The sequence below is a fragment of the Physella acuta genome, unplaced genomic scaffold (assembly GCF_028476545.2).
Source record: "Physella acuta isolate Inbredline_101_S28 unplaced genomic scaffold, ASM2847654v3 ptg001429l, whole genome shotgun sequence".
NCBI lineage: Eukaryota > Metazoa > Mollusca > Gastropoda > Physidae > Physella > Physella acuta.
Genome location: NW_026732944.1, coordinates 36,473 through 49,556, shown reverse-complemented (window position 1 = coordinate 49,556; position 13,084 = coordinate 36,473). Strand labels below are relative to the sequence as shown.

General features: G+C 38.8%; 1 protein-coding gene across 2 annotated transcripts in view; it reads right to left on the bottom strand.

Moving 5' to 3' along the window:
* Positions 1-3,951: 3,951 nt before the first annotated feature.
* LOC131927685 (follistatin-related protein 5) overlaps positions 3,952-13,084 on the bottom strand; it is a 44,968-nt gene continuing 35,835 nt past the window's right edge. For both annotated transcript variants that reach the window (XM_059283446.1, XM_059283447.1), the window contains exons 12-18: positions 12,844-12,981; positions 10,513-10,799; positions 9,951-10,136; positions 8,409-8,589; positions 7,477-7,665; positions 6,736-6,900; positions 3,952-6,073 (exon numbers count right to left, since the gene is read on the bottom strand). In XM_059283446.1, the coding sequence (XP_059139429.1) occupies positions 5,862-6,073; positions 6,736-6,900; positions 7,477-7,665; positions 8,409-8,589; positions 9,951-10,136; positions 10,513-10,799; positions 12,844-12,981 (1,358 nt within the window). In that variant the 3' untranslated portion in view covers positions 3,952-5,861. The remainder of the gene's footprint in view (positions 6,074-6,735; positions 6,901-7,476; positions 7,666-8,408; positions 8,590-9,950; positions 10,137-10,512; positions 10,800-12,843; positions 12,982-13,084) is intronic.

Genomic DNA, 13,084 nt, shown 5'->3' with positions numbered 1-13,084 from the left:
AAAATAAGGGTGGGGAAAGAAAAGGAAGGATAAAATATTGCAGACATGGCTAAACGCCAAGAATAGAAAAATCTAGGCTGCACATTTATCTAATGCCACGCAGATCGCTCTCTATCAATGTACAATTTTCAGGAATGCATTAAACTATAAATGAATATATTTCCTTAATTTTAACCAAAGATAATAACCACCAAATTGATATCTGAAATGGGTTTATGCAGACAACTAGATCTAGTAAGCAGTAATCAATTTTTTTTCCCAACGATATTTAAACATAGAATTCTAAAGAGGCGTTTTAGGATTTTTGAAAAGCGCTGGTGAAAAGTACGTCTTGCATCTCCTCATTTGATGAACATTTTAGCAGTCTCTCCAGCCTTCCACCTGTCGTTGACAAGCCAATTTAATTATAGTCTCATCCATTCTCAGAGGCGTAGCGACCCTTCCCGGCGCCCGGGGACAAACTTTTCGATTTGCACCCCCCTCGAGATTTTGATTTGCACCCCCCCCTCGAGATTTCCATTTACACCCCCCCCCCCTCAAACTTTCGATTTGCACCCCACCCCCTCGAGATTTCCATTTGCACCCCCCCCCCCCTCAAACTTTCTATTTGCACCCCCCTCAACCTTTCAATTTATTTTTCCAACCCATTTTGGCGCCCCTAAGGTCGGCGCCCGGGGACATATGTCCCCCCGCCCCCCCCCCCCCTCGCTACGCTACTGTCCATTCTACAAGTGGTCTGGGGACCAGGAGTCTTGTGTTGGTCTGGGGACCAGAAGTCTTGTGTTGGTCTGGGGACCAGGACCAGGAGTCTTGTGTTGGTCTGGGGACCAGGAGTCTTGTGTTTGTCTGGGGACCAGGACCAAGAGTCTTGTGTTGGTCTGGGTCCATGGGTCTTGTGTTGGTCTGGGGACCAGGACCATGAGTCTTGTGTTGGTCTGGGGACCAGGAGTCTTGTGTTGGTCTGGGGACCAGGAGTCTTGAGTTGGTCTGGGGACCAGGACCAAGAGTCTTGTGTTGGTCTGGGGACCAGGAGTGTTGTGTTGGTCTGGGGGCCAGGACCAGGAGTCTTGTGTTGGTCTGGGGACCAGGAGTCTTGTGTTTGTCTGGGGACCAGGACCAAGAGTCTTGTGTTGGTCTGGGTCCATGGGTCTTGTGTTGGTCTGGGGACCAGGAGTCTTGTGTTGGTCTGGGGACCAGGAGTCTTGTGTTGGTCTGGGGACCAGGAGTCTTGTGTTGGTCTGGGGACCAGGACCAGGAGTCTTGTGTTGGTCTGGGGACCAGGACCAAGAGTCTTGTGTTGGTCTGGAGACCAGGACCAGGAGTCTTGTGTTGGTCTGGGGATCAGGAGTCTTGTGTTGGTCTGGGGACCAGGACCAGGAGTCTTGTGTTGGTCTGGGGACCAGGAGTCTTGTGTTGGTCTGGGGACCAGGAGTCTTGTGTTGGTCTGGGGACCAGGAGTCTTGTGTTGGTCTGGGGACCAGGAGTCTTGTGTTGGTCTGGGGACCAGGTGTCTTGTGTTGGCCTGGCAGAGTTACTTCCAGGCATCTTTTCGGGGGAGGGGGGTGGAACCAGGAGTCTTGCGTTGGTCTTTGGACAAGAAGTCTTGCGTTGGTTTAGGGACCAAAAGTCTTGCATTGGTCAGTCTTGCGTTGGTCTAGGGACCAGGAGTCTTGTGTTGGTCAGTCTTGCGTTGGTGTAGGGACCAGGAGCCATGCGTTGGTCAGTCTTGCGCTGGTCAGTCTTGCGTTGGGGTAGGAACCAGGAGCCATGCGTTGGGTCCCTTGCAGGCTGCACCACTTGTCTTAAAGCTATTTTGTCTTCTGTGCCACGTTGCATGCGAGTTTTCCAGTGCATTTTGGTTTCCATTGAGAGTACTTAACTCATAACTTAACTCGTCGAGTTGTGAACAGTTTCTTCCCCCCCCCCCCCTCCCCGAAGAAAGTCTACCCCCCCCCCCCCCCGAACGAAATGGAATTTACATACAAAATATATACTTTTAACAATGCCCGCCGCCCCCCCCCCCCGGAAATTTTAGCCCCCCCCCCCCCCCCCCCCCCAAGAAAAAAGTCTGGAAAAACACTGGTCGTGATGAAGCCGCCTCGCGATATAAATACTAAATTTTGACAAATTGATACTTGACGTCATTGCCGAGTGGAGAGCATGATACACATCCCGTCCGTGGGGGTTCGGAGACTATGTCGTCAACTTTCAGTCAAATGGCTTTGTCCAAGTGTTTTGGATATATGCGACCTGGCCCAGCACCCTGTCATAAAATTTCATTGTGCACCCCCCTCCCCCATTTTTAAAGCTCATTTTCTGAAAAACTGGGGTTTTCCAGAGCTCTTATGGTAAATCATAACCAATTCACTAATTATCAAAACGGGTTGTATGGCTGTCAGCATTTAGATCTCCGGAGTGAATATAATACCGCGTTCACACTTGCAACATGTATACTATACAATGTAACTTCGGGTTCTCAGAATGTAAAGAATGACTTGTATGCCTACTTTGTTTCTATAACCTTGATTTAGTCCTCTTTGGTCCTTATGGAACATAGATCCTCCACATGTCTAGAGGAGAAAAAACCACTCGCAGTAAGTTAGTATATATGTTCCGCGGGAAATAGTTTTTCATATAATAACATTAACTTGCAGCGAGTCCCCCCCCCCCCCACCCAGATATGTTTATTATATACACGCCACTGATTAAACTACCGCAGGGGTTCGATTTAGTCATCGTTTGTAGCTCACAGTATCCCTAAATAGGGCCTCTTCTGTGTGCGCATATTTTTATGTGCGCATTTGTCTGTGTGAGCATTTTTCCTTTTTGTATATTATCTGTTTGAGCACATTTCTGTTTGCCAAATTTTCCGTTACGCCTTTTGTTTCAGCGCATTTTTTAAAAAAATTTCTGAGAACCGATGATTTACTTTAAGAATGCAATTACATTTTCTACCGGTTTTCTTAACGTTAAACAAAAGTTACTCTTATCTATTTTAATGTTATCTTCACTATATTCGAATACATTACCTTTGCATCCGTTAAGTTATGAGTGAATGTTATTTTCCTAAAGCTAAAACAAGGAAACAATTGAAAGCTGTTTAAAGCATGATGTTATTTTATTGGAAAATAATGATCAATGTAATCAATAACTTTTGTAACTGCATCATTCCAAAAGTTTATAAATATTTTTGAAATATGCAACGAAGTATGAAAGCGTTTTTGTTCTCCTTTCTTATAATCCAAGCAGACATCTTTAAAGAAAGTGAAGTCTTACGCGATGCCTCATGTTGAAAACACTTGGAAATAAGCCCCCCCCCCCCCCCCCCCCCCATGTATACAATGGCAATTTTTTGTTAAAGATGTGACATTTTTTTTTATCATACTTAAGTTAGACACACCATACTCCAATTTAAACATGCAGTTTGTCAATGTAACTTCGGGTTCTCAGTTGTAAAGATGGCCTGTATGCTTACTTTGATTCTATAACCTTGATTTAGTACTCTTTGCTCCGTGATGAACCACCATTACCTTCGATCCCCGGCTATTAATTTCGCAATCTCCCAAGACATCCATGTTGGCTTCAGTTCTTTGAGAAGACTCCGCCTCCAGGTCTGTCTTGGGCGCACTCTCTTTCCCTGGGGGTGCCACTCACATTACAATGAGCCTTTCCCAGTGTGTCCTACCCAGCTTCACTTCCTCCTTATTTGCACAGTCATAGGCTCCTGCCTTGCTTTTCTCCATAATTCTATGTTCTGCACTTTGTCCTGCCACATCAATTTCAAAATCTGTCTAATCTGTTTCTATAGCCTAAGGCATGTTTCCAATTTAGCCTGCAAGATCTTTATTTGTATTTATAGATTGTGCTATAAAGTTCCCCTAAAGTGAAGTTCTAATCTAAAAATGTTTGCAATAAAAACAACACCAATGAAAGAAAGAAAAACAAAAAAAGTAATGTGTATTATTTTAATATCGAAACTGCATTTGGAAAATATAGGAACACTGAAGCCCATTTGGATTGAACAATTTTGTTTATAATCAAAGACTAAACATCAAGTGATACATCAATGGGCAAAAAAACAAACAAAATTACAATAATCAAAAATAGAAGTCGATCCATTTACCTAAACTATTGGAATGTTTATGTGATGAAAAAACTATACAGCTATTGGTAGAAATGTTGTCACAAAAGCCGAGAGATTTCTGAAATGAAATGTATCAAAGGGCATCATAATTTCTTACCAGCTTTGTCCTCGTTAATTACTCTCATTAAATGTTAGAATACACACAACCAGCTGTAGACTCTTCAGTCTTTGAAAAAAAAAATTCTTTAAAAAAAAATGCAGTCTATGGTCTGAAGCTATCAGATGGAACAAAAAATGCATGGAGTAAAAAAAGCAGAAGAAAAAAACCTCTACAAAAAAACCTGCGTAGCTCCAGTCTAACACAGGGTGATTGTACAACAGTTCACTAGGTTGAAACATAAACAAAATATATGCAAGCGCAACAACATAAGCTGACTGGAAATAAATGCATTGGAAATCATGAGGGTTAAACCGGTGCACAATATAGCTACAAGAAAAATAAATAAAACACATGTGGACTGTGATCTTTGAGTTGATGGTTGGGTAGACACATGCTACATCAAACATATCACAGTTATATGATAACCTCACAGAGAGCTAAAAAAATGAATGACATTCAACATCACTACAGCAAATCCTCCTTCACAGCACCCTAGCCCCAACCATATCCTTCAGCTGTTACATTAGTAAATATATGCCTCAGTATTCCATCTACACATTTCTTTGTCGAACAAACCTTAGGCAGTGCCATACTACCAACAGTTTAATTCTGTTATGTTAGAGTTAAATAGCGTGATCCAGTACAATAATTAAGATAACGAATATTACCACAGAAAAAAAAATTAATTTGTTCGTGAATTTTTAGCTTTAGACGGAGCACATGTAAAGCTGGGACAGAGATTCAAGTTGATGTAAACAGCAGGAGCCTGTGTGGGTTGGAATAGAAAGGCACAGTTGAGAAACCAATGCCTGAAAGAAAAAAATATAACCACCTAAAGCTGGACAAGACTAACTCTAAACGGGAGTTGCTTCAAGTTGTAATATCACAAAGAATAACCAGAAAGAAAAAAAAACATACCAGCCACATAAGATTAGGCAGACATTTATAGTGTAACAAGTTGCTCTATGTACATATTTATTTGAAAGATACCACCACAATTTTTTTTTTTGCAGGAGTTTCTATGCACACAACTGTAGTGTATTCAAACCCCTGTGTGATGATTGAGATGAGTTAAAAAAAAAAAGATGTGTCATTAGAAAGAGCACATGACTAAGACAGTAGGAAAGATAATCAGACAAGGCTACACATAACAAGGATTGAATGCCACACAATGAGATGGTTGAGCATTCACTTAAACTCAAACAGCATTTAAGCAGCATGCAGAAACTAAGTAGCCACTCCCCACACTCGCATCCCTCGCACACACCTTTGTTTAAAGCATTCAGACACTATGGTAATGTTGGTGGATGTCAAGTTTAGCATGGAGTTTTTCAGTAGCAAAATGAACCATCAGGTAATATCTTAATTGGCTTTGTTCACTTGCTTGAGAACAAACATGTCAGACTTTGCTATATGGTCCGGGATTAAAATTACGCATAATACAGTTGAAATTAATTACTACCGGGTACTAATTAAAAAAAAAAGTGAATTTTATTTTCCGACTACAATCAATGAGACCTAGGTAAGTAGCCCACACGCTGTATGCTAACTGTTATATCTCACTCAGGCACTTTCAGTCTGACGATGGTATGAAGAAGTCAGTTCCTGGTTGACCAGTTAGCTGGTCTTTGAGCTGGCCACGTACAGCATGACGGAGCTTCCTGCTAAGTCTGCAAATTCACACTGCACCTGCTTGTATTTCACGTCCAGAATGGCCAGGGATGTCCTGGAAGGTGTCATCAGGTAGCTGTTCATGGTGTTGGCTGGGGCGATTGTACGCTTGATATCTGTGGAGTTTCTTTTCTTGGAGGATTCAGTTGAGTGTGAGCCTGCAGATAGAGAATATAGATCTATAGGACCAGACATATTGAATGTCTATTATGTAACCAGACATATTGAAGGTCTATATGTGAAGAGACATATTGAAGGTCTATATGAGACCAGACATATCAAAGGTCTATATGTGACCAGACATATTGAAGGTCTATATGTGACCAGACATAATGAAGGTCTATATATAATGAAGGTCTATATGTGACCAGACATAATGAAGGTCTATATGTGACCAGACATAATGAAGGTCTATATGCGACTACACATAATGAAGGTCTATATGTGACCAGACACATTGAAGGTCTATATGCGACTACACATAATGAAGGTCTATATGTGACCAGACACATTGAAGGTCTATATGTGACCAGACATATTGAAGGTCTATAAATAGCTATAGATAGAATACATGTCTATACATAACCATAGAAACAATGCAGGTCTCTATATAAAATTATAATGAAAAATATAAACATTTTAAACCAAAGTTTGTTTAATTAGTAAATTGTTTGAAATTAAAATTAAATTTCAGTAATAAATATATGAGAAGAGACTAAACATATATTAGCCATTCACGTAAAAGGCAATATCTAAGATCACCGATGATGTAAAATTAAAAAAAAAAGTTTTTAAACATTTTATGAATGTCAAATTTTACCTGCAATTTTTTCAACTTTTCCTGTGACTAGATTCATCAAAATAACATCATCATCATCTGCAGAGGTCAAGGCCAAGTCATAGCCTTGGTGTGAATTGGCTGGGATGAAGGCTACATCACTAATGCTAGCACTGACTGTCACCTCATAGGTAGTTTCTAGGACACCTGCGGAATGATGAAAAATATAGTAAATAAAAAAGAGTAATAAATGCTGGAGATACCACAGATAAAGTATTCATCTATTTTCTTCTGGATATGAAGGGATAGTGTGGTAAGTTCTATACCCAGCCACCTTTGCTTTCTATAAAGAGAATCAGGTACCCATCAGAGTTTATTGGACATCCTGTAGAGTTAAGCCCAGTATCTGAACTCTAGACTTAGGGTTGGCAACCACACTGTCCTACAATACCTACTAGTACACATTAAAAATTTAGCTATTTAAAAGGAAAGTTTATTAGTTCTACCGTACTCAACATTTTGCGTACATAAATTTATTTAGCATAAGATTTTTAACTGTGATAGTTTAGTCACTCTTATAATACTATTAGCACAGAAACAGATCAATTTATAAACCATAGGGTCACAGCAGAATCTTAACTTTTTATTTATTGAGGTGTCATACTCTGTATACAACTCAAACAGATTATATTTTACAATCAGCTAAGCAATAAACTGCCTATAAAATGTAAACAACATCAATAACTCCACCCAGTTGCCCGTGGCATGTGTACTAAACCTTACCTTCTTCTGAGATGGATGTGACCGTGACCTTGCCAGTCAAGTTGTCCACAGTGACCAGGTGCCTTGAGTCTGGTGAGGTCATTGGCTGTCCAGAAACAGAGGCTGTTGATATGATTGTGTCAGTGAGGCAGTCCATGATCAGCTGGACAGTGTGGTGGTCAGAGACGCACTGGATCACAATGTGACCACCTGAAGATACAAACACAAGCAGTTTATTACAGCCATCTATTACATTTTTTAAACATAAAATAACATATAAATGTACTTTTATTATCTGCAAAAAATATATTAACAAAACACAATTTATTAGAAGATTTTAATATTTTCTTTTAAACAATGTAATATCAAACAAAGACCTGTGGCAAAATACAAAACAGCAGCCAATAAAGAAGGATATCAAGGCCCGTAAATGGGGATGGATTGGTCACACGCTAAGAAGGGAAGAAGGAAATATTGCAAAAAAAAATGCTACGGACTGGAATCCTCGGGGAAAAAGGAAAGTTGGTCGGCCAAAGAAGAAGAACGGTAGAGGAATAGGCTAAGACAGCTGGGCTCATGTGGGCACAGATAAAGGGAGCAGTTCAAAACCGAGTCTGCTGAAAAACTGCAGCCCTCAGGGGCTACAAAGGAAAAATGATGATGATGAATATCTAGCATGTGCATGGTTGAGTGTTTGACTGCTAGCCCAAAGGTCTAAATTTTGGATCTCGGCCTAGACTCGGGACTGCAGGATATCCATGCATCAACACAGCTCTGACTCACAAACCATTGTGCTGATCACACCATCCCTTCATATATCGAGGTAAAAAAAAACAAGAACTCTACTTCATCTGCTCTATGGATAATTTGCTCTGAAAGGGAAACTTATATCTAGCTTATTTATAGCTGAAACTGAAATTTAAAAAAACCTCAAAGAAAATAATGTTACTGACCAATGGATACAAAGTCTATATTTTTGGGTACACAGGCATAAGCAGTGAGATCAATGGCTTTGGTGTAGCTCATGTCCTCCAGGCTCAACTTGAACAACCCATTCAATGCAGCGTGGGTCACGTAACCAAAGTCAAACTCATGCTCCAGGTCATTGACTTGAGGAATAAACAAATCCTGAACCTGTAGACACATTTTTATTCCATATTATAACTGGCAAGGATCACACATACGAAAGCAGTGTTAGATACAGTGCATAGTGTTTTGTACAAAGCCACTTAGTATTTCATAATGTTAGTAAACTAATTTCTTTTAATTTAACCTTATCCTCAAATATTTTATTCCATTTAAGCACATTTAAAAACTCAGCTGTCATTGCCAACAAGCAACTCTTAATCAACAGGCTAGGGACTAAATATAAAATAAAATATTGATATATGATAAACTGCCTGTATCAAAATGATTCTCAATAGGTCAATGTTGGTTCATATAAAATACATTTTTTTAATACAGACAGTTTAACTTATTTTCAATATTTAATGTTTAACTATGTTCAACTGTTTGGATCAAAATGATTTCTAACAGGTCAATGTAGGTTCATATAAATTAAAATATTAGCCTGTAACAAAATAATTTCTAAAAGCTCAATGTAGGTTTATATAAAATAAAATAAGTTCAACTGACTGTATCAAAATGATTTCTAAAAGTTTCAGTATAGGTTCATATAAAATAAAATAAATAAGTGCAACTGACTGTATCAAAATGATTTCTAAAAGTTCAGTATAGGTTCATATAGAATAAAATAAGTTCAACTGACTGTATCAAAAATGATTTCTAAAAGTTCAGTATAGGTTCATATAAAATAAAATAAATAAGTGCAACTGACTGTATCAAAATGATTTCTAAAAGTTCAGTATAGGTTCATATAAAATAAAATAAATAAGTGCAACTGACTGTATCAAAATGATTTCTAAAAGTTCAGTATAGGTTCATATAAAATAAAATAAATAAGTGCAACTGACTGTATCAAAATGATTTCTAAAAGTTCAGTATAGGTTCATATAAAATAAAATAAGTTCAACTGACTGTATCAAAAATGATTTCTAAAAGTTCAGTATAGGTTCATATAAAATAAAATAAATAAGTTCAACTGACTGTATCAAAATGATTTCTAAAAGTTCAGTATAGGTTCATATAAAACAAAATAAGTTCAACTGACTGTATCAAAAATGATTTCTAAAAGTTCAGTATAGGTTCATATAAAATAAAATAAGTTCAACTGACTGTATCAAAAATGATTTCTAAAAGTTCAGTATAGGTTCATATAAAATAAAATAAATAAGTGCAAATGACTGTATCAAAATGATTTCTAAAAGTTCAGTATAGGTTCATATCAAATAAAATAAATAAGTGCAACTGACTGTATCGAAATGATTTCTAAAAGTTCAGTATAGGTTCATATAAAATAAATAAGTTCAACTGACTGTATCAAAATGATTTCTAAAAGTTCAGTATAGGTTCATATAAAATAAAGTTCAACTGACTGTATCAAAATGATTGCCCACAGGTCTAGTGTGTACAGCTCTGTGTTGGATCTGCTGTGAAGCGTCCCTGATCACCACAATTGTCTTGCCACCTTCTGTGTCCTCCTGGTTAGCACACAGCACCCACACCTGGTCCAGGTGCTTCACATACCACAGTTTCTCTGGCTTTTTGTCTGTCTCTACCACCTGGGCAGGTCAAATTTTACATTCACATTACCAGATCTGGGCTTAAAATGTACCTTCTGGCTTAAGACATTTTTATATCATTTTATTTGAGCAATTTAATTTAACCTGGAGAGGGTTATATCAAAGTTAAAAAGAAATAAAAATGAATTAAGCAGGAGATAGTTAAATCTAGCTTAAAGATAAAGAAAAGGGATTAACCAGGAGATAGTTAAATCCAAGTGAAAGATAAAGAAAAGGGATTAAGCAGGAGATGGTTAAATCTAGCTTAAAGATATAGAAAAGAGATTAACCAGGAGATAGTTAAATCTAGCTTAAAGGTAAGGGATTAACCTGGAAAGGATTAAATCCAAGTTAATGATAAAGAAAAGGGATTAACCTGGAGAGGGTTCCATGCGTTATCAGCATCTATGATGACAACTCTGTTCTGATCTGGCTGACTGACGTAGATAAACTTGGTGCCCACCTGGACAGCCCCGCCCCACTGACAGTCCTTGCCACCCACACATAGTGTCATTGGAGCGTCCAGGGCATCAGGGATGAATTTAAAATTACCAAAGTCTGTTGGGATGTGGTGGCGGAGAAGACAGTGGAGGGGGTCGTAGGCGTAGATACCGTTGGCGTTGAACATTAAGAATGTTCCTGTTTCTTTTCTTGTATCTTTGGCTAAATTAACATTACGGGAGTTATAAACATGCAGTAATTATAGTGATTATTATGACTAAAATAAATTAACGATTTAAAAGGTTATTATAACAGGTTTCACAAAATGGAAATTCAACAACAGGTACTCATTTTGTTGTGCAGACTTCTCTATAAATTACTCATGTTAATATCAGTAGCATTCTAAAAGTTTTACTTTATAGTCGTGTTATCATGTAGAGAGTACTGTAATTGTAACATCACTAGTAGTCAAAAGGTGTGGCTACAGTGTAAATAAATAATTTTTATTTTTTACTTAGAGTGTATGGGGTGTATTTTTTTTTATCATGCTTTGGTGTAAAATCAGTAGTTGCATGATTCTTGTTGTAAAAGATGCTTTGGGTGTAGGGCGAAGAAAGAAATTTACATGGTGGCTAATACTTTTGAGATAGATTTCTTTGTTTAAATGAAAGTAACTTATGAGATGGGCGCTGTATAGATAAGACAGATTTCTCCATCTGAATGAACAAAACTCACATGATGGGGATAATGGAGGCAGTATAGACTCTATGAATGCAACTCACATGATGGGGATAATGGAGGCAGTATAGACTCTATGAATGCAACTCACATGATGGGGATAATGGAGGCAGTATAGACTCTATGAATGCAACTCACATGATGGGGATAATGGAGGCAGTATAGACTCTATAAATGCAACTCACATGATGGGGATAATGGAGGCAGTATAGACACTATGAATGCAACTCACATGATGGGGATAATGGAGGCAGTATAGACCCTATGAATGCAACTCACATGATGGGGATAATGGAGGCAGTATAGACACTATGAATGCAACTCACATGATGGGGATAATGGAGGCAGTATAGACTCTATGAATGCAACTCACATGATGGGGATAATGGAGGCAGTATAGACTCTATGAATGCAACTCACATGATGGGGATAATGGAGGCAGTATAGACTCTATAAATGCAACTCACATAATGGGGATAATGGAGGCAGTACAGACACTGAGACAGACTTCTCTGTCCCAACAAACAAAACTCACATGATGGGGATAATGGAGGCAGTATAGACTCTATAAATGCAACTCACATAATGGGGATAATGGAGGCAGTATAGACACTGAGACAGACTTCTCTGTCCCAACAAACAAAACTCACATGATGGCGATAATGGAGGCAGTATAGACTCTATGAATGCAACTCACATGATGGGGATAATGGAGGCAGTATAGACTCTATGAATGCAACTCACATGATGGGGATAATGGAGGCAGTATAGACACTGAGACAGACTTCTCTGTCCCAACAAACAAAACTCACATGATGGCGATAATGGAGGCAGTATAGACTCTATGAATGCAACTCACATGATGGGGATAATGGAGGCAGTATAGACTCTATAAATGCAACTCACATAATGGGGATAATGGAGGCAGTATAGACACTGAGACAGACTTCTCTGTCCCAACAAACAAAACTCACATGATGGGGATAATGGAGGCACTATAGACTCTATGAATGCAACTCACATGATGGGGATAATGGAGGCAGTATAGACTCTATGAATGCAACTCACATGATGGGGATAATGGAGGCAGTATAGACTCTATGAATGCAACTCACATGATGGGGATAATGGAGGCAGTATAGACACTATGAATGCAACTCACATGATGGGGATAATGGAGGCAGTATAGACTCTATAAATGCAACTCACATAATGGGGATAATGGAGGCAGTATAGACTCTATAAATGCAACTCACATAATGGGGATAATGGAGGCAGTATAGACACTTAGACAGACTTCTCTGTCCCAACAAACAAAACTCACATGATGGGGACAATGGAGGCAGTATAGACACTGAGACAGACTTCTCTGTCCCAACAAACAAAACTCACATGATGGGGACAATGGAGGCAGTATAGACACTGAGACAGACTTCTCTGTCCCAACAAACCAAACTCACATGATGGGGATAATGGAGGCAGTATAGACACTGAGACAGACTTCTCTGTCCCAACAAATAAAACTCACATGATGGGGACAATGGAGGCAGTATAGACACTGAGACGGACTTCTCTGTAGTCCCGGCCTGGTTGTGAGCGCTGCATGTGTAAGTCCCAGCATCAGAATCAAACTGAGCATTGTGGATCACTATGTGGCCACCTCCAGCTGTGGAAGTTGAAACTGACATTAGACCATACCATCTTATAAAATTGTTTACATACAAATTGTATATATAAATTTCATTAAATTAGATAACCAAAAGTGCAAT